The sequence below is a fragment of the Symphalangus syndactylus genome, chromosome 24, assembly GCF_028878055.3.
Source record: "Symphalangus syndactylus isolate Jambi chromosome 24, NHGRI_mSymSyn1-v2.1_pri, whole genome shotgun sequence".
NCBI classification, from domain to species: domain Eukaryota; kingdom Metazoa; phylum Chordata; class Mammalia; order Primates; family Hylobatidae; genus Symphalangus; species Symphalangus syndactylus.
Genome location: NC_072446.2, coordinates 28,291,246 through 28,317,713, shown reverse-complemented (window position 1 = coordinate 28,317,713; position 26,468 = coordinate 28,291,246). Strand labels below are relative to the sequence as shown.

Below are 26,468 nucleotides of genomic sequence, written 5' to 3'. Positions count from 1 at the left end.
TTACCCTGATGCATCCACTCTTAATTTCTTGAAAGCAGTCTGTAGACTCTCCTCCTCTCCATCCTTGGCTTCAGATTTCATTGTGCAAGTTTTTACACTACTTATCAATGTTCCTGTTAACACTAAAAAAGAAAATAAAGTGAGCAAAGTAAAAACAGGTGGGATCAAAAGTATACCTGTTACCACTACTGTTAGGAAAAAAAAGCAAATTTTTATTTCAAAAAGGAAGTTTCAGTGTAGATAACTGGAGACTATAGGTTTTATTTCTTAAAGGAAAACAAATGAAATGATACCAAAAATGGATATGTACTACGACAGAATATAAACTGTTCACATACATGATGCCAATATCCTATTATACAATTTTGGAAACTAGATGATCTAAAATCTATGTTTCACTATACATACTTTTTAACAGGGGAATCTCCCCAGTTGGTCTAGAAACCTATGAACAAAATGACATCAGAAATAAAACAGAATAGCTCAAATTATAGCACCCTGATTCTTTAAAATGACACTGAGTATTTGTCTGGCCTAACCCTAGTTAAGTATAACTTTCATGACACATGATAGCATTTCTCTAGAGCAATCCCGACCCAGACAGCTATGTTCACAGGAAGGCACGTTTTAGAGAACAAGACGTTACCACTGTGAAAGCAGAATTAGAAATGCACTCTACCAGTAAGGTTGATAACTTCTATTTGTGTTTTTCTTCATAGCCTGGAATAGTGTAATTAATTGTTAAACAAGAAAGAAAATAAATAACTATATACTTGCAAACCCCTAAAAAATCACTGTGCACATGAGTGGAAAAAGAAAAAAAAAAAACTTTTCTTTAGCCTAAAGAAAGACTGAAAGTAAAGAAAAAAAATAGAAATGACTATTGTGTAGATGCACCACTAAATGATCTCTTAACTAGTTTGATTAACTAAAGTCCTCCATATTTTCCACCTGATTTTTATATTTAAACAGAGAAAAGGAGATGAAGAACCAACCGAAGCAACAAGAAACACAACAGAGAAGTCTGTTAATAAACCCTTGAATCTAGTCTCCAAATTATTTTTTCACTCAGGGTTATTAGTACCAAATTTTGAATAAAAATTAAGCAAACCAGCATCTATGAACATATCAGAGAGAATCAGAAAGAAAGAAAAAAAAGTACCACAAAAAAAAAAAATAGAAATAGAGAATATTTGAAGCAAAAGATTCACTTCACCTCTTTATTTCTAAGCCTTTACCCGTCCCCCCCCCCGCCACCCGCCCCCACCCCTCTTGGGCATTCTCAGAGGGAGCAGTGCCTCTCCACCGGCCCTTGGGTCCTCTCTGATTCATATCTGCTCGTTTCTCAGGGTGGCTCCGAAGTTATTGTGAGACCTCTAATATTCCAAAGGTCAAGGTGTCATAATGTTTGATATAATGTAACCACTATATTATTGTAGTACCAGCGCAAAATAAAGAGGCAAGGAATCAGGACTTTTCACTTTACTTATTTGCGGAAGTTAAGGTATTTTAGGCAGAGCTCTCTGGGGAACACTGAAAACAGTCTCAAAAGAATTCAGCTACTAAAAAAAAAAAAAAATTCAGCCAGCCTGCACCTCAACTTCTTAGGACAAAAAAAAATTTAAATACATTCTCCACGTATATTTTGCTGGTTTATTTAAGTACATAAACATGAAGAAACATTATCCACACAATCCCATGCTTCTCTAGTCTCTAATTCTCAATTTAGGGTAGGATCCCTCAAATACACAATCAATTCCTATATACCTGGGGGGAGAGGTGAACAATCACTTATTTCAATATTTTCAAAGCTTCACATCATCTAAAAGAGTACTATTGTAGGTTGTAAACAAATTCTTCCTGCTGGTAGAACTAAATTGAAGTTTGACTTACAGTGTTCCTCAATTACCTTATGATCCGTTAGTCAATGTTCAGCCCTTACCGAGTTCGTAAATCATCTGAGCCAATCTCCCCAACCCGCAGACCCCCAACAAGTCCTCCTTAGCCCTCTCTGGAAATCAGTCAGCATTTACGTACACATCACATTTAAGTATACACTGCTGAACCCTAAAGGCATAAATTCATTTCTTTCACAAATATTTACAGAATTCCTACCAAGTGCATGGCACTAGAATGAACGCTAGGGATAGAAGCCTAAACTCCATTTCCGTAAGGACTAGAATCTCATTCCTGCCCTCCAAGAGCTTACCATGTAACATTGTGCTAAGAGGCTCTGAACCTATATATGTAACTTTTAATTATACCATGCTGACTTAATAGCACGGCAGGTGATCATCCTAGATGTTAATACAAACTTTACATTCCTGTTGACACACTAAAATATCTATCATCTAAAAACCAAAACAGGCCAGAATCAAAATCTGGCTACAGACTAAAACTTCAGGAATGAAGTTCTGTCTAAACGATTTTCAGACTTCCAGCACTTTTTTACTACTCACTTTTTTTCTCAGTTATTTTAGCCAAGAGCAAAGATGAGCGTCAGGCATAACCTTAAGAGCTAGAGAAGAGCATGTTTGTAATTATAAAAGGCTCATTATGCTCCTCTGCATCCCCAGATCCCCATTCAAAGAAAGGGCTGTACAACTAAGTGTGGACAACAGATATAATTGGCTTGCCCTTCTTCATTAATATTAAATTTGTGGGAGACGGTCTTGGCGTTTTCGCTGCAGTGAACTCGTGAAGCTGAACAATCTCCAAAGAGACGAAACTTTTAAAAGCCTATTCGAAGTTTCTTTAAGTCAAATCACACCGGACAATTTAACTTTGCCTTGGATTTTCCACAATCTTACAAAAATTATAAAGTTCTTCTAAGTTCCCCATCAAAAGGACAAATTCCTGGTTTTTTCTTTAAACGAAATGGATGCGTCACAATCTTATTTACATCTTGCCGTTTTAACCAAGACCTCCTTGAATCGCAAGTCTAGGTCTACATTTCCAGGCCCCTGAGAAGACCTAAGAACGATCAAGAAGGGATGCACGGGTAAGCGTTGTCATCACAACGTTAAAGATTTCGAAACTCCCAGACCACCAGGAAGCGTAGAGTATGGGGAAGAAAACCATGCCCAGCAACTGAAAGAGGCAAACAAGACCGGGAGGAAACAATCGGCCCCCAGGACAAAAAGCACATTCACACCTCTCCGTGCAACCCACTCATCCCTTTATACTCGTAGTGCTGCAGCCAAAGCACAAAGTTCTTTCTTTTCACCCAGAGTCTGTGCCTGTCGCGGTTAAACATGAACGGAGGAAAATTCCTAGTCAGAACCCAGAGGGGTAGGACGGGGCTTGGAGTGTGGGGACAACGCCGGGCAGGGAGCTGTCCAGGGGCTCTGCCCGCCCGGGGTCTCCAGCTGGAAAGTTGCGCTCCTCGGGAGATGCCTGGGGTCAGAACGAGAGGCTGGAGTCGGAGCGAGGCACAGGGGATGCGGGAGAAGAAAGGAGTGGGGCCGAAGAGGTAGCCAACGAGAATGGGGCTCCGAGGCGAGAGGGAAAAGACTGGAAGGGGCAAAGAGCGGCCAAGGAGGGCGAAAAGGGGAAGCTGCCGCTGGGCGGGAGACGGCGGAGGAGCGGGACGGGACGGGGACCGCGGGAGGACGCGAAGGCGGGAAGAGGAGACAGCGCGGAGCTCGGAGCTCCAGCAGGCACAGGCCGCGGCAGATAAGGGGGCACGGAGAGGCCCAGGCCCGGCCCAGGCAGGAGACGTCGGGAGACGACGCGACCCAAGGCAGGCGGGCCCGGGGAAAACGGCCCGCGGCCAGACCGGCTGTGGAAGCCGAGACGCAGTGCTGCGGCCCCTCCCCGTCACGTCAGGGAACTTACCTCCTCGCAGCTGGGGCGCTCCGGTGATGCGGTGCAGTCAGTTCAGAGCGTCTCTCCCGAATCTCGGCGCCCGACTGACCCGGATCCAAACCAGCCAAGGGGGCGGCCCGCGCCTCGGGAGTCGCATCGCGCCTGCGCACTCCGGCATGCACCTCGCCCCCTACTCATGCTCCTCCCATCCCAGTGACTCGGCAGCACGGCAGGCGACGACTGCGCAGGCGCAGGGCGGCGGCCGCGCCTCTCGAACGCCCCGCACCCGCCCCCCTCAGAAGCACGTGCGCCTTACGTCATTTCCTGTTATTCTTCGGTTTGCCTCCTCCCAGTGGCGTGGATTTGCTCCCGACCCGCTTTTGGGGCGTGCCTGCCTCCTCCTCTCTGTCAGGTGAGTGAGTTAGGCGTCATTCTTCACAGTAGTCCTCTGCCTCCACCGCCCCGGGATCTCCTTGTGCTTGGTCCTCTACTTGGAGTCACCTATGCAGCGGAATTCCGCGGGGCGGGGGCGAAGACAGGGGGTCTTTATGGCAGCCAATCCCCGGCTGAGCGCTTGGCCAGAGTTTCTGTGATGCTAGAATCTGGACTGCCTGCGACTTCTCCTGGACTCGCACACCAGCCCTCGCCTCCTGGTGATCTTTTAGGGCCTGCAGAGAAGCGAAGAGATATTGGACGTGGCCAGGGTCAATACTGTGAAGCTGGAATTAGAATTGAATTGAAATGCCTTCGGTTTTGATATCGCTGCTGTTTGTCTTGAGGCAACTGCTTTTCCTCCTCTGGGCCTCTCAGTTTTCCATCTAGTAAGTGAGGAAGTTGAACCTTATCGGTGAATCTCGTTTTTTCAGGCGTAGACTCCTTTGAGAATCTGGTAAGAACTGTAGATCCTCTTGCCAAAGAAATGCACCTACACACCAAATTTTGCAAAAAGATTTAGGCAGGTCACCAAAGGAGATGAATTTTAGGGTTCTTTACATTTTTCTGATTCCGAATGTTGCTCAGATGGCAGGCGGGAAAAGGTGATCTGTGCAACAGCTGCCACCTGCTCCATCACCAGGACTGGTTCTGCTGATCTAGCTGTGCCTCTCCTCGCCTGCCAGTCTCCAGCTCCACGTCTGCACTTCTCAAAGCTTCGTGAGAACAGATGATTTTGCCCAATAGAGTTGGCTGGCGTTGATTGTGGCCCACCCCTAGAATGAGGGTTTTTCCCTGAACCAAAAGTGGCCCCATCCACCATCATTCCCCAATACCTTAGTTGTAGTCAACTAACTAGATAGGCTGCCGAAGATGGTTTAACTGTGTCTAGCTTAACTACAGCCAGGCTTTGGAATGCCTGGCCTATGTCTGTAAATGAAATCTAACAATTTATTGTATAACGTTGTTAAACATGAAGCATGAAGTTGGCCCTGGATAAAACATTTTAAGTTCTCGTCGTTCGTACCAGAGGCTCAGTAACTGACGGGATGAAAGAAAACTGTTCATTGTAACCTAATGATGCTAGTTAGATAGCATTAGATTATGTTAGAGATTAGATAACTTGTTGTAGCTGCCTTTATCCTGTCTCACAGTGCTAGTAAGTCAGGATTTAAACTGCCCTTCTCAACATCTCTTGGACAAGAAAAAGCGGGAAATATGATGCCTTTCTTTTCTCAGAACTTGGCAAGTGAAGTGTATCTAGACCAAATATGTCTTTTTAAGCTGCCACTTCAAAATATAACTTTAGATAAAATCTCATATATCCTTGAGAAGGCTGCCACGGTGGCTTATGCCTATAATCCCAGCACTTTGGGAGGCCGAGGCGGGTGGATCACTTGAGTTCAGGAGTTTGAGACCAGCCTGACCAACATGGCGAAACCCTGTCTCTACTAAACATACGAAAAATTAGCCGGGCATGGTGGCGCATGCACCTATAATCCCAGCTACTCGCGAGGCTGAGGCAGGAGAATCTCTTGAAGCCGGGAGGCGGAGGTTGCTGTGAGCCGAGATTGTGCCACAGCACTCCAGCCTGGGCCAACAGAGCAAGACTGTCTCAAAAAAAAAAAAAAAAATTCTCATATATCCTTGAGGGGAAAGAATTGTCTGGATCATGATTGAATTCCCAGGGCTTAGCACACTTCCTGGGGGTTAGTAGATGCTCAATACAGTTTTGGTGAATTCTCATTTCACCTGCTTTCCATCCCTAATTATATTAAATACCAAAAACTAAAAAGTTACAGTATTTCGTTTTATGTAAGCACATCTCCATCATAAAGAGTTAGATGCTTTCCAAGAATGTGACTCATTACTCGGGGAGTACTTGGAAGGTGAGAACGTCTTGTGAATGCTGAAGCCTGTTAACTCACACACCTGATGTGGCCTGAAGTTTTAAGTCATTATACATAGGACTGGCTCACGGTGTGGTACATCATGACTTGGAATGAGATAGAAAAGCTACAAAATGGGATGGATCTGAGTGAACAAAAAGCCAGATCGGTGTCCTATACCAGCAATTCCAAGTCTTTTTAACCATGGGAAAAAAAACCTGAATTTGTGTGTGGATTTCATATTCAAGAAATCAACTTTGTATTAATGCACATGGTAATGCCATTTAATTAAAAAGCTGTGGTAGATGTAAAATTCCTCTAACAGTGCTTCCTTCTTGTTACAAGTGTCTTGTACATGGTTTAGTAAGAGAGACTTAATTCCATGAATTTATACTGCAAGAACAATTTATATAGGAAGATAATAGTTTCTTTTAAAAAATAACTTTGGAGAAGCCAAGTCTAAAGTAATAAAGAAAATTCTTTCCATAACCATGTAGCTGCCATCCTACCAGTTGGTAATCTGGAAAATATTCTGTTCTTATGTTTTAAGACTCAAATTAATTTATTTCTTACCTCGATAAACTTTTTTTAATGACTTGGGGTAGGCCAGACGTGATGGCTCACGCCTGTAATCCCAACACTTTGGGAGGCTGAGGCAGGTGGATCACCTGAGGTCAAGAGCTTGAGACCAGCGTGGCTAACATGGTGAAACCCCATCTCTACTGAAATAAATAAATAAATAAAAATACAAAAATTAGCCTGGAGTGGTGGCACATGCCTGTAATCCTAGCTACTCTGGAGGCTGAGGCATGAGAAGCGCTTGAACCCAGGAGGTGGAGGTTGCAGTGAGCCAAGATCATGCCATGGCACTCCAGCCTGGGCTACAGAGCAAGACCTTGTCTCAAAAATAAATAAATAAATAAAATTAAAATGACTTTGGGATAGAAGGTAGTGATAATGATTATTTGTCTTGATTTACAAGATGTTAGCTCATGTAATCTTCATAACCAATTTGTGAAATGTACTTTTATGATGTCTGTTTTACAGCTGAGGAAACTAGGCTCAGAATAGTTAGATAACTTGTCCAAGGTTACGCAGCTTGTAAATAGTAGAACGGGGATTCCAATCTAGGCAGTCTGACTATAGCACCCTTCTGATCGCTGAGTTACACTGCTTTTCTTAGCCTCCCCACCTTCACCTTCTGTATGTACCCAGCTAGACCAGGGATACCTGCTTTCACCTGGAAAATAACACTGGGTTTGAGGAAATTGGCTGCCCAGGGCCTAGGACTGTTCCAGCCACACTTTCTTTGCATATATTTGAACCCAGCAGGCATATTTCCCTCTCAGGTCTTTTGTATGTGTTTCCCCTCCTGGAGCATTGTTTACCCACCGTTCATCTCATCATTCAAAGTCTCTGCTCATATCAGCTCCCCAGGGGGGTCTTCCTTGGCTTCCCCAGCACCCCTTTCACTCTGTATCCCTTTACCCTGCTTTATCATAGCACTTGTCACTACCTGGCAATGTATAGTTATTTTTTGGTCCCCTCACTAGAATAGAAGCTACCCGAGGACAGGGACTTTGTGTCTTTTTTTTGTCACTTTTTTTTTTTAATCAAAGATGCACATTTTCCCACAATTTATTAATAGCGGTTAGAAAATCTGGATATGTCTTATAATCGCCAGTGTGTCCTGGTTTAATTGGTCGTATTTTTTTTCTTTCTTACTTGTACCTACAGTAAGTGGTGAGTCTTTAAAATGATGGTGTCTTAGAATTGATGAAAATACAGTGTATCCCCAAGGCCTGAACTCTATGTGGCACATAGTTGGCTCTCAGTAATTACTTGTTAAAGGAAGGCATTGAGTGTTGTGTGCCAGAAACTATTGAAACTTTTTTTTTTTTTTTTGAGGTCTCGCTCTGTCACCCAGGCTGGAGTGAAATGGCACGATCTTGGCTCACTGTAACCTCCGCCTCCAGGTTCAACCGATTCTCATGCCTCAGCCTCCTCAGTAGCTGGGATTACAGGCGAGCACCACCATGCTCTGCTAATTTTTGTATTTTTAGTAGCAATTTATATCATTCTAGCAGACTTAGAAAGTAGATGGGGAGGGTGGGGAATGTAAGATAGACCAGTTAGAAGATACTCGAAATAATCTGAGGGACGACCAGAATGGGAACCATGGCTGAAGGATGGTGAGACCAGCAGGGCTTGGCGGCCTGCTGAGCAGAGATGTCTGGCCTGAGCCGCGCCAGTAGGTGGCCCCCTTCACTAAAGAAGGGAATCCAAGAAGACTAGGTTTGGGGAGTGTGGGAGGGTTTGGATTTCAACATAAAAGTTTCAAGTGCAGATGAAAACAGGCATCAGGTCCCAAAGGCTGTGGCAAGGGACTTATCCTGAGGTTTCTCCTTCTGAGAACTGTAGGAGCTATGGAAAGAAATGACCAAATTTATTTTAGAAAGATGACTGGTTTCAGCGTGAGCCGGCATGGTGATCCAGGCCTGAGATGATGGTGATCGAAGGGGCAGGTGGCCCTGAGTATGGAGAACAAGTGAGCCGATTGGAAAGTTGTGTAGATCAGGCCTCGGGGAGAGCTTGACTACGAACAGGATGGGCAGTGAGAGGAAGCTGACTATGATACGTTGCTTTCCAGTTTGAGCAACTGAATGGATATTGGTGCCCATCTCAATTAAACTCTGTTGAACCCAGCTGACAGTGAGCAGAGGAAGAACATTTAAATGGAGAATCATAGTAACAGCTAATACTTTCATTTCTTTTCTTTTCTTTTTTTTGAGACAGAGTCTTGCTCTGTTGCCCAGGCTGGGGTGCAGTGGTGCAATCTTGGCTCACTGCAACCTCTGCTTCCCTAATTCAAGTGATTCTCCTGCCTCAGTCATCCACGTGTGCCACCATGCCTGGCTAAATTTTTTTTTTTTTTGGTGGAGACAGCATTTTGCCATGTTGGCCAGGCTGGTCTCGGACTCCTGGCCTCAAGTGATCTGCCTGCCTCGGCCTCCCAAAGTGCTGGGACTGCAGGCATGAGCTACCGTGCCCAGCCTATGAGAGCTGATACTTTCATAGCTCTTCCTATGCATCAGAAGACTCATTTTAGTTCTCGCCACAATCCTATGAGATTACCATTATCACACTCATCTTCCAGATGAGGACACCGAAGCAAAGAGAAGTTAAGTAACTCGCCAAGGTCACACAGCTAACAAGTGGCAGAGCTAGAATTTGAACCTAGGCAGCTTGGTAGAGTCTGTGCTGTCACTGCCTCTCTGTGCTGATGTATCTCTAAATTAGCTCAGTTTGGACAGAGTGAACCTGAGAAATCTGTGGGGCAGCTGCGTGGAGGTGTCTAGCAAGCATGAAGATATATGGTTCTGAAGCTCACATGGGAGGTGGGGACTGGAAATAAAGACTGTGGAGTCTGCATACAGGTGGCCATTGAAGCCACAGGAAAGGTCAGGACCCTTAAGGAGAGGGTGGGAAATAATCGGAGGAAAGAAACAAGGGAGCCCTGGAAGGCAAACACAAGCATTCCAGTTGCGGGAAGGACATAGTCCTTTCAGCAAACGAATACACTGCACCTGGCTTATAGATCTTCAGTCAACAGATAGTCCATCCCCCAGAATTTGTTTGGCTCTGGGTACCCTGACAAAATGGAGTTCCTGGACCCGCAACCCTAAGGATCTGCCTCAATGGTGGTGATCCTCCCCACTTTCTTCTACCATGAGAGTCCCCTGGGGGCCCGTTGGCTTCTCTGGGCATCGGTTTTTTTGCCCCTCCCCACAACTGAAAAGCCTCCAGCTCCTCTGTCTACCACCCATTGACTTTGTCAGCTCAGGTTCCCTCCCTGTCTCTAGGACCACAGTAACATTTCACCTGCAGCGTCTTCAGGTCCCTCCTGAACTTATTTTCAGCCCTTTACCCATGCATTTCTTGTATCTCCTCCTAGATTCTAAATTTCTGGAGGGCAAGAAGAACCTATTACATTGACCTTCCCTCCCTCAACCCCTGCTCCCCTGTGTGGGTTAAATGGCCTGACGCCATTGTCCCATGGGACTTCGCATGCAGTCCACCAGAATAGGAGCTGCATTTTGTATCTCTGTACCTAGCACAGGAGCCAGTGAGTCCATCAGTCAGTCAGTCATATCAGCAAATAATTCCAGTTGTCTACTGGCTTTCTAGAAACATGACTGGGGACTGTTGATGCCTTTGACTGTTGATTCGAGCAGCAGGAACTTTCACAACAGCCTCCTGTTTTTGTGGGTGGGGAATAGGCAAGGGTTGGGAAGCGGGAATTCGCTGCTCTTTCTTGTCATTCTCTTCATAGCCCCCAAGCTACTGTGGTCTATTGTTTTGATAGTTGCTTTCCCGAAATGTTGACAGGATGGAGAGTGAAGGAGGACTCTGATGCCTCAGCCATGCGCCTGTGTGCCGATTCCCATTAAGCCTGCACCAGTTTGATTTCCAAGACTCCAGTCAATTCTCAGAGCTCCAGGAGGGGAGGGGCAGTTTTTCCTGGTAGCTGCTGATCACCAGCAGAGGGAGCCCTAGGACTGCAGGGCCTCTTTCCTTAGCGATGGTAAAGCCCTTCACTGTGGCTTCAAAACTGTGGAAGATCCGGGATTTGTGGATCACTTGCCTTTAGAATAGAATCAAGAAATAAAGCTGCAGAAGAAAGAATCTCCACGTGGTAAGGATTGGAAGGGAGTGTTGAGAGGGGCTTTTGGGGTGCTGGTAATATTGTTCCTTGATCGATGTTGGTTATAGGAATGTGTGCTGTAATGTAGTATATGTACATTTTTCTGTGTGTATAACTAAACTTCAGTTAAAAGTTTTTAAAACTTAAACATCTCTATGTATACCACAAAATAGGTATCAGGTTAGGGTGAGCTGTTCTTTTCCCTACAATTCTTAACCTTATCTGAGTCACAAGACAGTCCTCCCTCCCTTCCTCCCAGAAAGCCACAAACCACTGGTTAAGGACTTCTGCAGCAGCAGCCGAATAGAGAAAGTGAGCAAAGGACATGAACAGACGGTTCACAGCAAAAGAAATGCAAATAGCACTTAAACTTGTGAAAAGATGCTCAGTCTCAATCTTCAAAGAGAAGTGCTTATAAAAAGTATGCGGAGATACCATTTTTAACCTGTCAGATTGGCAGAAATCCCAAAGCTTGACAGCATGCCCTGTGGATGGGGCTGGAGGTGGGGGAGTCGGGAGAATAAATAGCAGGCCCTTTAATACATTACCAGTGGGATTGTGAAATTGACAGCCCTGTTGATTTGGGCAATATCTACCAAAATTACAAGTCCAAGAATCTACCCTGTAGATGACATTTGTACATATATGTAATAATTTATGTAAAAGGTGATCCATTGCAACATTGGCTGCAGTAGCAAAAGATCGGAAACAACTGAAGTGTCTGTACAGGACTGGTGCATCCACAAAGCAAAATACTATATAACTGGGAAAAAGTTTGAGGAAGCTCTGTGTGTGCTGAGGAAAGATCTCTAAGATATAGGTGAAAAAAAGCACGATGTACAGCTAAGAATATATGTTTGTATTGCTTCTGTCTTCATAAAGAAAAACTGATAAGCTAGACAAGAAACTAAGAGAAGTGTTTCAGGAAGTGGTTGGGGGCCAGCAGGAGGGGCCGGGCTTCTGAGTGTGTGCCTCGTGTTCTGATTTTTGAATCGTGTCAGTGTATAACCTGTGCAAAACAAAACAAAGTTTGGAGTTCCTGCTCTAAAGCTGCTGAGCTAAGCCTTTAGGAATTCATAAATTATTATATCTGCCCAATTGTAGAATAGCTGGGTTTGGTTTTTCAGTTTGAACCAAGCTGTGTCTTGGTGAGAGTCTTCAGCTTACTCCACATTTGAACACAGTTCAGGAAAGTGTATTGCAGTTTCCTGGCTCAGCCTAACTCAAGAATTCTTTCTTTGCCCTCCATATGCTCAAAACCAATCTTGCCCCTCAAGTGTTGACACTCAGCTAGCTATCATTTTTCAAAGTATTTCATTTTCAGCTTATGTATTCATGAGCATATAACTCTGCCTGAGGGGAAGAAGAAAAGTTTTCACCAGAAAAGTCCATCTGTGTTTTCAGAAACCAATAGATATGAAATCTTGCTCTCCGTCCCTTATCTTTGCCTGTCTCTATAGCTATCCTTTCTCCTTTCCCTCCTCCTAGCTAAAACCAATCCCAGCTCTCCTCCCTTCTCAGGAAACTCACTTTCTTCTGTATATGCAAACACACATCATGTTTTCCGTCATAGCAAAACCAAAAACAAAAAAGCAAACCCCAAACCCACAAAGCCCCCTTCTACCCAGCTTGCCCATAGAGCTCCTGCCCTTTTCTTCCTGTTGGAGCCTTAGCCAGTGGCTCTACTTCTTCCCCTCTCCACCCACCCCCTTCTCTCTCTCTCTCTGGGTCTCTCTCTCTCTGTCTCTCTCTCTCTCTCTCTCTCAGTGGCTGTATTTCTTCCCCTCTCCACCCACCCCCCTTCTCTCTCTCTCTCTCTGTGCGTCTCTGTCTCACCACTCTCTCTTCAATCTACTGCAACCAGACTTCTATCCCACTAAAATATTCCTTGCCAAGGTCATGGATAACCTCCTTGTTGCTGAATTCAGTGGCCCTAGTCTCGTTCTCATGTTGCTTGAGTTTTGAGCCCTGCCTGACACTGAACACAGCCGCTTCCTCCACTCGCTCTCCTTTCAGCCCCTGTGGCCACTGCTCACAGGGGCACCCTCTCAGCCTCACCTTTTCTATCTCCTCTGCAGGCTCCTCTTTTCTCGCTGGTCTGCTGACCCTCAGGGGCCATGCCTTGGCTCTCTTCTCATCTCACATTCACTTCCAGGATGATCCCGGGTTGGAGAATATGGAAAACAAATCTGACTTGCTTGAGTGAAAAAGGAATCCACTGGAAGAATGTCAGAAAGCTCACTCAACAAAAGGAAAAGCTGAACAGCTAGGCCTTATCAGCCTGGCAGCCAGACCAAGCCTTTCGCAGGTGCCAGGAATCTCTGAGCATTGCCTCCAGGTGATTCAGTTCCACACATCTTTGTTCCTGATACATCTCTCCATACAAGATTCAAATTCCCAGGAAAGAAGCTGATTGGCTTTCGTAGCAGGGTCATATTTGACCCACTCCTACTCACAGGGGCAAAAACTGCAACTTCCTCTGTATTTTTTCTTTTTCTTTTTTTTTTTTTTTTTTTTGAGATGGAGTCTCGCTCTATCATCCAGGCTGGAGTGCAGTGGCATGATCTCGGCTCACTGTAATTTCCACCTCCCAGGTTCAAGCTATCCTCCTGCCTCAGCCTCCCGAGTAACCGGGACTGCAGGCATGTGCCACCATTCCTGGCTAATTTTTGTATTTTTAGCAGAGATGGCTGTTTTACTACGTTGGTCAGGCTGGTCTCGAACTCCTGACCTCAAATGATCTGCCCGCCTGGACCTCCCAAAGTGCTAGGATTACAGGCATGAGCCACCACACCCAGCCCTGTATTTTCATCTAATCTCATTTTCATCTCAAACTTTCATTCTCCCAACTTGAGGGGATATTTCCTTCTCTTCTGGTTTACAGCACTGTGTTTTGCACAGATATTCAGTATTCAGGATCCTCCTCTCTACTGTGTGCTCCCATCCTCCCGGGGTGGCATCCTGGCTATAAGGGGGCAGTGGGTGAGCCTTATGGCTCAGATGCCATTCCCTACCCTTTGCTGGTCTTCACTCCCATGTGGTCGCTCGGAATTTGTCCCTGGGCATTATGGATTATGGTGGAAACTACCAAAATGGGGTGAACCTGATTTAGTTCCTTAGCAGTACACGGACCTGCTTAGAAAGTTGCCTGTCCGTAGCCATGAGGTCCTCATGTGCCACAACCCTCGCAGCTTGTCACCTGACCTCTCTCTGTCCATCAGTCCACTTAGCACATCACTGGGACATGTGGACATACCTGGATCACCACCTACATGGCACCCACAGGTCAAGGGGACACAGGCTGCTGTTACAGCTTTGGTGCCAGCTCAGTGCTGTGGTGTGGTCAGTGGGGGGCATCTCTCCCTGGGCTGTGCTTGGGAAAGTGGGATCCTAGTGTCCCCCAAACCTGTCCAGATGCTTCTTAGTCCTAAATAGGAGTTTTCCTTCGAGGAGGGTGGACACTTGCACCTGAATGCTTGTCCTCCTTTTTTTCTCCTTGGCAGCACCAGAAGGCTTTTGCCCCTCTTGCTGTACAGGAACTTGTCTGAACCTTACACTGTGTCATCTCCACACTGTGGCCTATAGAAAATCTCTATCCTCTCATCCTCAAGTTGTCCTCTTGCTCTGTAAAGGGAAGATTTTGGAAGTTAGGAAAAAACGAAGTCACATTTTAACACTAATGTCTCACACTGTGGACTCAAGAAATCTAATGTAAAACAGAGCCAGGCAACGGCTCCCATTGATTGAATGGCTGGAGGAAGCTGTAGGCTAACTAGGAATTAGGAATTAGCCACAACAGAGTGCATTTGGTTTTATCTCAAGAAATATCCTCCTTTACACCTGTCTTGGCAGACGTGCCCACTGCTTGGGTGGCAGGACACTTTGATTATCTCACCAAGACTGTGTGGAAAGGTGTGGGGTACTTCTCCAAAAGGAAAAGTGGGCTGCTGTCACCCATAAAAGGGGTAGAGGGAAAGGGCAGGCGGAAACAGTAAATGTCTTCCGTAGCTTCAGGTCACGTTTGCCTGCTGCTGATACTACATTCATATCTGCAGCCCATGTGTCTCCTCGATGCCACACCTCTGTGTCCACTGTCTTCCTAGTCAGTCACCTATGTGGATGTCCCTCTGACACCTGGTGAAACATGATGTGTTTCTAATTGAGCAGGTTATCTTTCCCCCTAAGCCTGGTCTCCTGGCCTTTCCCCAGTCCCTTCCAGTTTAATTGAATCAAATTGAATGTGATTCACCTCTTCCCATCCGTCTGGCTCCTGGGTTATTTAATACCCCCCCCAACTTTGGAAATATTTTAATGTGTTAATATATTATTTTTTAATAAAAAATAATTTTAACAAAAGAAAAATATACCTTTATGGAAAATTTAGAAAATATAAAGACTCAGGCACCTTATCTTTTTTATCCCTTGGTTAGCCCTGGGAGGCAGGTACTATTATTTATCCCCATTTTACAGATGAGGAAACTGAGGCTCAGAGAGGAAAATGGCTTGGTGCTTTCACACAGGTCAGAAGGATCTATGCCGGATTTAAGCCCAGGTCTTTCTGGTTGTGAGCTGGAGGCGGTCTTGTCTTTGGGATACTCAGTTGAGGGGCTTGGCCTTTGCCTCAGAAGCACTCGACTTGGCCCCTACCCTTGAGGATGTCCCCTGGCAGCATTTGGTAAAGGTGTCGCGGAGCGCCTAGGAGCCACACTGCCTCTGAGAAGCCCTGCCTCACACACCCACCCCTCTGCATGGCCTTGGGCACACTGCCCAAGCCCCTGTGCCCAGTTTACTCCTCTGAAAAACGGGGATGATGATAGTAATCATAGGACTTCCCTTAGAGGGCTAGGAGAGGATGAAATGACTAATGTGGTAGAACACTGCGCGGCTCATAGCATCTGACATGGCTTAGATATTTGTCCCCTCCAAATCTCAGGTCACCCCCAGTGTTGGAGGTGGGGCCTGATGGGAGGTGTTTGGGTCATGGGGGTGGATCCCTCAGGAATGACGTGGTGCCCTTCCATGGTAATGAGTTCACCCCAGGCCCATTTGTTAGAAAGAGCCTGGTACCTCCTGCCTCCTCTCTCTTGCTTCCCTCTCTGGCCGTGTTATTTGTGCAGGCCAGCTCTGCTTCACCTCCTGCCATGAGTGGAAGCAGCCTGAGACTCACTAGAAGCCAAGCAGATGCTGGTGCCATGCAGAACTGTGACCCAAGCAAACTTCTTTCCTGTGTACATTACCCAGTCTCAGCTATTCCTTTATAGCATCGCAAAACAGACTAATACAGCATCCAACAACATTAGCCACTGCTACTATTGTCATTAGTATTTTAAGTGTGTGCATTTTAATTGCTAGTACACTGGGTGAGCTGGCTTGGATGTTTGTCCCCTCCAAATCTCATGTCAAACTGTAATCTCCAGTGTTGGAGGTGGGGCCTGGTGGGAGGTGTTTGGATCATGGGGGCATATTCCTCATGCTTGGCTTAGCGCCATCCCTGTGGTGATGAGTGAGCTAATGGGAGATCTGGTTGTTTAAAGGTGTGTGGCACCTCCCCCCTCTCTTGTTCCTGCTCTTGCCATGTGACACACGGGCTCCCCTTTGCCTTCCACCATGACTGTAAATTCCCTATGGCCTCACCAGAAGCAGATGCCAGCACCCCACTTCCTGTACAGCTTGCAGAACCAAGAACAAATTAAACTTGTTTTCTTTATAAAGACAGACTCAGGCATTTATTTATATCAGTGCACAAACAGCCTCATACACTGGGCATACATGTTATATCCTGCTTTCCTTCAATTTAGTATTAGCATTTTTATGTCACAAAATATTCCTCAAAACATTATTTTAATGACTGTATAATAGTCCATCATTTAAATATATTCATAACTTATTCTGTAGTTAACCATTCACCTGTTTCTGGACAATTAGGGGTGTGTGTGGGTGTTTGTTGTAATAAAAAACTCTAAACCAAAAATTCTTGTCTGATTATTTTCTTAGAATAGAATTTTACACCTGGAACTCCTGGGTGGGAAGGTGTAAACAGTTTAAAGTCTCCGGCAACACACTAATAAATTGCTTCAAAGGAAAGTTCTCAACCGTTTACTCTCAGCAGTGTGTGTATTAGGGCTGTCCTCAGCACACCCTTTCAGGCAGAGAGGTGAGCTTTTTCAAAGTCCACCTTTGTTGCTATTTCTTTACAAGGCAGGTTTTACTACATGTCCCTGGGTTGGTGGGGGTTGGTCCCATGCCCAAGGTGCTTCCACCTATGCTGCCTGTTATAATCTTCTTAAATTAGCTAACAGTCCCATAAACCCTGAGTGGAGATATTCACCTATTTCCTGCCTGGTCTGTTTTCCTGCGGGTGGAAATATAATTTTCAGTGCTGGAAATTTTTTTTTTTTTTGAGATGGAGTCTTGCTGTGTCACCCAAGCTGGAGTGCAGTGGCACCATCTCGGCTCACTGCAACCTCCGCCTCCAGGGTTCAAGCGAGTCTCCTGCCTCAGTGCCCTGAGTAGCTGGAATTACAGGCTCACACCACCACGTCCAGCTAATCTTTTTTGTATTTTTTATAGAGACAGGGTTTCACCATGTTGACCAGGCTGGTATCAAACTCCTGACCTCAAGTGATCCACCCGCCATGGCCTCCGAAAGTGTTGGGATTACAGGTATGAGCCACCGTGCCTAGCCAATTCACTGGTTTTTCTGTTTCTCTGTTGCCCCTGCTTTAAGATGTTTAGCATGTGGCCTCCCTCCCTGGTGACAGCACAGTCCCAAAGTCCAGTAATAGATTTTAAAGAAATCTGACTCGGGTAAGGTACGAGCTTAGCTGGACGGACTCATTATCTGAAATCTGTGCGTGGCCTTCCCAACTTATATTGCCAATACTTGTGCCTGTTTCAACTTCAGATTCCCATTCAGTGTACTCTCCCTTTAAGTTACCCTACTGCTGGTATCCTAACCTCCCAGAAAGAGAGCTAGAGTTTTATTTTGATAAAATAAAATCAGTATTCCCCAGTGCTCTGTATTTTACAAAATGCATTCACACATGACTGCCTTGATCCTCAGAATGATTCTGGGAGTTACTATGTTTATCTCCATTTTGCAGATGAGGCCCAGAGAGGCGAAGCCACTTGAGCTCGTGAGTGACAGTCAGATCTCAAGCCCTGCTCTTTCTAAAGTGTGCTGCCTTCAGAAAAGAAGAGCCAGAAGGATGGAAATTACTTTAGAAAGATGAATACCAGCTTTGAAGGAATAAAAGCTGATGAGGAATTGAAGGAGTTGAGGCACAAGCTTGAACAGGGTTGCATGTTTGGCCCTTGATTGTAAACGCCCATTGCTGCACCTGTTCCTGTTACTTGGGGAGTTGCAGCAGAAGGAACAGCGGCCTGGGACTCCAGAGAACTGGGTTCCCTCATCCCTCCAGGGCGACCACTTCTTGTGGGCCCTTGGGCAAGTCACTGTACTTTCTGAGTCTCAGTTTCCCCATTTGCAGAATGGAAATAACTACGCCGGTCTACCAACTTGGAAGAATTGCCCTGAGGATCTGATAAGGTGGTGTGGATGATGCTGCCTTGGGGGCTTTACAGTCTGGAGCTCAAGGGACCCCTTAAGTTGGGCTTACTTAGTAATTCCAGGGGTGGGCAGAACAGGACTCCAATGAGGGTTTTTTTCTTTTTCCCTTTTTTTTTCTTTTCCTATCTCTTTTTTTAACCTTTATTTTAGAATTGGGGTACATGTGCAGCTTTGTTACACAGGTATAGTGTGGGCTGCTGAGGTTTGGAGTACGAATGAATTATTCACCCCAGTGGTGAGCATAGTGCCTGATAAGTAGTTTTTTCAGCCCTTACTCCCATCCCTCTCCATTCTTGTGTTCCCCAGTGTCTGCTGTTCCCGTTTTGATGACCATGTGTACTCAATGTTTAGCTCCCACTTAGAAGTAAGAACATGCCCAGCACTTTAGGAGGCCGAGATGGGTGGATCATGAGGTCAAGAGATCGAGACCATCTTGGCTAACACAGTGAAACCCCCGTCTCTACTAAAAACATAAAAAATTAGCCAGGTGTGGTGGTGGGCACCTGTAGTCCCAGCTACTCGGGAGGCTGAGACAGGAGAATCGCTTGAACCGAGGAGGTGGAGGTTGCAGTGAGCTGAGATTGTGCCACTGCACTCCAGCCTGGGTGACAGAGTGAGACTCCATCTCAAAAAAATAAAAATAATAAAAAGAACGTGGTATATGATTTTGTTTTCTGTTTCTATGTTAATCCACTTAGGATAATGGCCTCCAGCTGCATCCACGTTGCTATAAAAGACACGATTTCATTCTTTTATATGGCTGCCTAATATTCCATGGTGTGTAGGTACTATATTTTCTTTATGAAATCCACTGTTGATCCACACCTGGGTTGATTCCATGTCTGTGCTATTGTGAATAGCACTGCAGTGAACATGTAGGTGCGTGTGGCTTTGTGGTAGAACGATTTCTTTTCGTTTGAGTATAATATATCCATTAATGGGATGGGGCTGAAATACTTAAAGTAGAAATGAAAATTGTCTTGTGCTCCCCCATGCCCCTCCATTCTACTCTGCAGAGAGACAGCTGCCTGCTGTTTGTGGTTTAGTACACTTCCTTCCAGGCTTTAAATAAACTAAACCCATGCATATTTCTCTGTGTATACTTTTTCAGTACATGTACACATGCACTTGTTCATACAGTTTGTTCTTTAAATTTTATAAAAATGTCTATACTGCATCTCGATTTATCCCCCTCATAATTTTAAGACCTTGCTACATCAGAGCTACTTTTCTATTCTAGAAAGAAAGACATGGCCAGGTGTGGTGGCTTACGCCTGTAATCCCAGCACTTTGGGAGGCCGAGGCAGGTGGATCACCTGAGGTCAGGAGTTCGAGACCAGCCTGGCCAACATAGTGAAATCCCGTCTCTACTAAAAATACAAAAACTAGCCGGGCGTGGTGGCACGTGCCTTTAATCCCAGCTACTCAGGAGGCTGAGGCAGGAGAATCGCTTGAATCTGGGAGGTGGAGGTTGCAGTGAGCAGAGATCTCACCATTGCATTCCAGCCTGGGCAACAAGAGTGAAACTCCGTCTCAGGAAAAAAAAAAAAAAAAAGACAGAGAAACTCTTCAATGTCTGGGCATTTTACAGGTGTGTATATTTAATGTCTTATTTAATTTGGGTTATTACCAATTTTTATTATTTTATTTATTTATTTATTTTGAGACAGAGCCTCACTGTCACTCAGGCTGGAGTGCAGTGGTGCGATCTTGACTCACTGCAACTTCCGCCTCCTGGGTTCAAGTGATTCTCCTGCCTCAGCCTCCTGAGTAGCTGGGATTACAGGCATGCGCCACCATACCTGGCTGATTTTTGTATTTTTAGTAAAGATGGGTTTTCAACATGTTGGCCAGGCTGGTCTCAAACCCCTGACTTCCGGTGATCCACCTGCTTCAGCCTCCCAAAGTGCTGGGATTACAGGTGTGAGCGACCACACCTGGCTGGTTATTACCAATGTTTAAAATATTACCAATGGTGCTGCATCAAAATGCTTGTCAAACAAGTTTGTACTCTTGTAAATGTATTTTGAAGTGAAGTTGTTGGTAACACAGATTGTAATATTTGATGAACAGGCAGAATTCCTGGATTCCACTCCCACCAGTGGTGTTTGGGGCACCCATTGGCCTATGGTGGTTCTCAGCAAGAGATGCTTCTTCCTCTGAGGTTCTGCCCCTAAGGGGACATTTGGCAATGACTGGAGATATTTTTGGCTGTCACAACTTGGGGGATGGTGACAGAGATGCTACTGATATCTAGTGGACAGAAGCCAGGGATGCTGCTTGACACCTTACAATAAACAGGAGAGTCCCCCACAACAAAGAATTATGTCAATAGTTCCAAGGATGAGAAACCCTGGCCTCCACCAAGATTGCCAGTGTTAGACAGTGTCATTCTTTTCAATCTTGCCAATCTGGTAGTTTGCAAAATAATAATTTATTCTGTACCTCTTCAGAATTATATAGATATCTTTATTTCTTCCTTTATATATTACTTGAATTTGATATAATGAACATGTATGATTTCTATAATTCTTTGGAAAAGCCATTAAGGATTTTTTATTTATTTATTTATTTTTGAGATGGAGTATCTCTCTGTTGCTCATGCTCGAGTGCAATGGCACAATCTCGGTTCACTGCAACCTCCACCTCCCGGGTTCAAGCAACTCTCCTGCCTCAGCCTCCCGAGTAGCTGGGACTACAGGCACCCACCACCACGACTGGCTAATTTTTGTATTTTTGGTAGAGACAGGGTTTCACCATGTTGGCCAGGCTGGTCTCGAACTCCTGACCTCGTGATCCACCCACCTCAGCCTCCCAAAGTGCTGGGATTACAGGCGTAAGTCACTGCACTTGGTGCCATTAAGGGGTTTTTTTTAAAGATCTCTACCTCTTGGACCATTAACTGTTGACTGACTTTGCAGTGTGTTCCTAAGACTTAATTGTGTACGTGCCTGCTTGTTTTTCCTTGATAAGGTATAGAAAGAAGTCCTCAGTGCGGGCCTTGAGAATCCATCCATGCTTCAGGTTCCAGTCTCCCATCCTCTGGTCTTCGGAATTCCTCTATTGCTCTTCCAAACCATTTTCACTTGGTGGACACCCAGGCCCAGGGGCTGTCGCCAAGAATCATCTTGGCCCAGAGAGACTCCTTACCACTGAGCAGACCTCCAAAACAAAATGTACCTTGCGGCTGACCCTGGGAAACCCAGCACATACACCATGGACTCATCTGCCCAGGGGCACATTTCATACTCACGTTCATTTCCCAGCTTTGAAACCTGAGATCTATTTGCCCAGTGAACTTCCAGGGCTGTCAGAGCTGAGCCAAGCCCCCTGGTGCTGCTGCGGAGTTGGAGCTGGAGCTGCTGGCATAGGCTCTGGTGGGGCTCACATTCCCTCCTCATCTCCGCTACATCCCGTCAGAGTGGAAATGGAGTTGAGCCCAGTCTCACCCACTCCCACCCCCTCACCCCCCCACCCGGCATGGCAAGGACTCCTGGAGCAGTGCCGCGCTCCTTCCACTTGGTGCAGAGTCAGCCAGAGTCAGCCTGGAGGAAGTGTCCACGGGGAACTTGTTGGTATCACTTGGATATTCCCAAGAAAATGTCCCACGTGGTGGAAGTAGCGTAAACTTGCCTGCAGCCCTTGTGAATTGTGTGGAGTGGGCTCCTCCAATAGCCGACGTTCAGAGTGGGCAGACAGCTCCTGGCCCTGGTGCCGGGCACAGGACTTCTGCCAGCAGTTCTGTGTGTTTGATCTGCAGCCCAGTGTGGTTTTCCAGTAAAGCAAAGGCGTATGTGGAGGTTGCATGGTCTAACGTCTCTACTCTAGAATCCACACCAGTCATGTCAGGGGCATGGAGTGTCCAAGCTGCAAGGCCATGAATGCCTGAGACACCTGGGCATTGCTGACTTGGAGAGATGGCAGTAATCGGGAGGGAAGGAGAGGACATAAGGAGATGGGCCTGAGTTCTCAGCCTGCCCTGCTGCCCGCCGTGGGCAGATAAATCACTGGACCTCTTGGGCCTCAGCTTCCTCCTTAACTGGTTATTGGAAGCATTCACCCTTTTTCAATCTGAAGTTTCCTCAAAAACACTGCCAATTAGAGAAAGCTGGCTAAAATGAACTAGAGATTTAAAGTAGAGTTTAGAGTAAGTCCAGCTCCTGTCTCTTATTCAAAAGTAACCAATGCTCAGAACAGGAAGGAAAAAAAAAGATACAGTCAAGCAAAAAGTAGCTCCTAAAGAACACCCATGATTCCACCCACCCAAAGGCCGTGGCATTCTGGTGGAAACCTTCTAGATATGTGGTTCTTTTTCATTTGTTTTATTGAAATGTAGCCTCTCTCTGTCGCCTAGGCTGGAGTGCTGTGGTGAAATCTGGGCTCACTGCAACCGCCGCCTCCCCTGTTCAAGCAATTCTCCTGCCTCAGCCTCCTGGGTAGCTGGGATTACAGGAGCCCCCGACCATATCCGGCTAATTTTTTGTATTTTTAGTAGAAATGGAGTTTCACCATGTTGGCCAGGTTGGTCTCGAACTCCTGACCTCACGTGATCAGCTGGCCTCGGCCTCCCAAGGTGCTGGAATTACAGGCATGAGTCACAACACCTGGTCGATATGTGATTGTTAACCCGGATTAGTAGCCTGCTTTTGGGGAAGGGAGCCCCTGAATTCACTAAAGTTGTGTGTTTGGGTTCGAGTTTCTACCTCTCATTCAATTCACAGAGAGTTTCCTGACTCATTGAAACAAGAACCAGTGTTTTAAGTATTTTCTTTGCATATATATAAAAAATACCTTCAATGAGATCTGACCACACAGGCTATTTTGCAATTTGCTGTTGTCCCTTACAATATACTGAGCTTAATTTAACAAACCGTCTTTTGTGGGCCCTTGAGGATATTCTAGTTGTGTTGCTGTTACAACGAGTGCAGTGCACATATAAGTTGGGTGAAGAAGAATTACAGCATAAAGAGAAATCAAGGGAAAAAAACCCATAAAATTTGAACAGCTGACAAAAGTGCTCAAAAGGGCACGAAAGGATGTCAACTATCCTACAGTGATAAAAATTATCAATAAGAAACATGCAAGGGGCCGGGTGCAGTGGCTCATGCCTGTAATCCCAGCACTTTGGGAGGCTGAGGTGGGCGGAATCACCTGAAGTTAGGAGTTTGAGACTAGCCTGGCCAACACGGTGAAACCCTGTCTCTATTAAAAATATAAAAATGTGGCAGGTGTGGCAGACGCCTGTAATCCCAGCTACTGGGGAGGCTATGGCAGGAGAGTTGCTTGAACCTAGGAGGCAAAGGTTGCAGTGAGCCGAGATCCCGGCATTGCACTCCAGCCTGGGTGACAAGCAAAACTCCATCTCAAAAAAAAAAACACACACACACACAAGGGGCCGGGAGTGGTGGCTCACGCCTGTAATCCCAGCACTTTGGGAGGCTGAGGCAGGCAGATCACTTGAGGTCAGGAGTTCAAGACCAGCCTGGCCAACATGGTGAAACCCTGTCTCTACTAAAAATACAAAAATTAGCCAGGTGTGGTGGCATGCACCTGTAGTCCCAGATACTTGGGAGGTTGAGGCGGGAGAGTCACTTGAACCCAGGAGGCAGAGGTTGCAGTCAACTGAGATCGCGCCACTGCACTCCAGCCCGGGCAACAGAGTAAGACTGTCTTAAAAAACAAACAAACAAGGGACTAATATTTTCAACCAATTATATTTAAGTCAACAAATATTTATTGGGCAGATGCTATGAATATTATCTGCTGGACTCTCTGCCAGTGCTGCAGACTCAACAGGTAGCCACCACTGACCTTACTGAGCTTACAAACTAGCAGAGACCAACACGGAAGTTATTTCACACTCGGACAGTTTGTGTTTAACCAAACTGCTTTCATGCCCCATGACCTCTGCCACAGCTCCCTCATTATGGAAACTGTCAGGAGGTCTGGGCATAGGCGCGGTTTGACGAATCAATGTTGGCAGGGAGAGACACAGAGGAACCCCAAATCATCTCACTCCCCGTGCTCTTCTCGCTCCATGACCTGGCCTCCCTGCCTTTGAGGAGGCTGCATGTTCCAGGCCTGAGTGGAGGCCCCCTCCAAGCTCACACCCAACCCACAGGTTCTCCCTGAAAGAAGATCATTCAACCCCTGCATGTTCTTTTCAGAAACAGGATGTTCACTGCCCTCTGCCTCAGCCCCTTGCTGCTTGTTTGAACCTTTTCCTTATATTGAACTGCAACAGCCCTCCCTATAACTTCCTCTGATTGGTCCCAGAACCTCACAGAACAAGTCTGTCATTTTCTCCAACCTGCAGATCTAAAGACGTTTAGATCTTCCTTGGGTGAAGCATGCAATCCCATGGTCTGCTCCTTGAGTGGATGCCCAGGGTCTGTGATACCCTTCCCTGGCAGGAAGGGCCTGCAAACCCCTGCTGATTCACCAAACTGCACATGCCCAGACCTTCCAACAGAGTATTCATGAGCAGATGGCCACAGCAGGGGACAGCAAGGGCCAGACATGTGGGGGCCAGCTATGCTGATGACACTGAAAAAACTTTCGCAGCTTCACGAGCTGGGTAGGGAAGGAAGAGAAGATGGGCCAGCCCTGATTGCAGGACCTAATCTGCTGTCCTCCCAAAAGGAGCCTGTGTGCCTTACAACAGAACTTCTCACAATTAAAGTGCATGCCAATCTCCTGGGAGTCTGCTAAACTGTGGGCTTAGGGTAGAGCCTGAGACTCTGCATTTCTTACAAGCTCCCAGTGATGTGCTGATGCTTTAGACTATGCTTTGAGTAGCAAGACCCTGGGGCAGAGGGGAGGATCACAGTCCTCTACGAGAGCTTTAAAAATAGGGAAAGTGGCTGGGCGCGGTGGCTCATGCCTATAATCCCAGCACTTTGGGAGGCTGAGGTGGGCAAATGACCTGAGGTCAGGAGTTTGAGACCAGCCTGGCCAACATGGTGAAACCCTATCTCTACTAAAAATACAAAAATTAGCTGGGCGTGGTGGTGGGTGCCTGTAGTCCCAGCTACTTGGGAACCTGAGACAGGAGAATCGCTTGAACCCAGGAGGCAGAGGTTGCAGACAACCAAGATTATGCCATTGCACTCCAGCCTGGTGACACAGCGAGACTCCATCTCAAAAATAAATAAATAGGCTGGGCACCTAATTATTTATTTATATTTATATTTTATATTTTTTGTATTTATATTTTATTTATTTATATTTTAAAAATAAATTTATTTTATAAATAAATAGGCCAGGCACCTATTTATTTTTTATTTATGTATTTTTTATTTATTTATATTTATATTTTATTTTATTTATATTCATATTTATTATTTATTTATTTTATTACAGGCTCACGCCTGTAATCCCAACACTTTGGGAAGCCAAGGCAGGCGGATCACTTGAGGTCAGGAGTTTGAGACCAACCTGGCTAACATGGTGAAACCCTGTCTCTACTAAAAATACAAAAATTAACTGGTTGTTGTGGCAGGCATAAGCCCAGCTACTCGGGGAGGCTGAGGCAGGAGAATCACTTAAACCCGAGAGGCAGAGGTTGCAGTGAGCTGAGATCATGCCACTGCACTCCAGTCTTGGCAACAGAGTGAGACTCCATCTTAAAAATAAATAAATAAATAAATAAATAAATGTGGATTCCCAGGCCATACCATAAACCAATTAAATCAGAATCTCTAGGGCTGGATTCCTGGCATTGCTACTTTATAAAAGGCCTTAGTTCTAATGTGCACACAGGGTAGAAAATCACTGATTGACACCCCTCTACTCCTCTACTTCTACTTCTCTTTCACTGCTTTAGCTTGAAATCTTTACTGGGTGAGACTGATGACCAGCCTAGTTTGGTTTGGAGCAGAAGCAGTGGTTCTCAGGATCACCTGGGAGCTTTATAAAATGTCTGTGTCAGGGCTCCTGCCCCAGACCAACTGAATCAGAATTGCTAGGTGTCAGGGCCAAGAGATTCTTGTTTCATAAAGCTACCCAGATGGTGCTAAGGTTCAGCCACCAGTGTAGAGCCTAATATAAGAACCATCTAGGATTA

The 26,468-nt window shown here is 45.7% G+C and overlaps 1 protein-coding gene across 2 annotated transcripts in view; it reads right to left on the bottom strand.

Moving 5' to 3' along the window:
• The window catches only part of OSER1 (oxidative stress responsive serine rich 1), a 40,658-nt gene that overhangs the window by 10,719 nt on the left and 3,471 nt on the right, over positions 1 to 26,468 (bottom strand). The window contains exons 1-2 of one of the 2 annotated variants that reach the window (XM_055266419.2): positions 3,838 to 4,045; positions 5 to 122 (exon numbers count right to left, since the gene is read on the bottom strand). In XM_055266419.2, the coding sequence (XP_055122394.1) occupies positions 5 to 81 (77 nt within the window). In that variant the 5' untranslated portion in view covers positions 82 to 122; positions 3,838 to 4,045. Of the gene's footprint in view, positions 1 to 4; positions 123 to 3,837; positions 4,046 to 26,468 lie in introns of those variants that run through there. The other variant, XM_055266420.2, reaches the window with a different exon arrangement.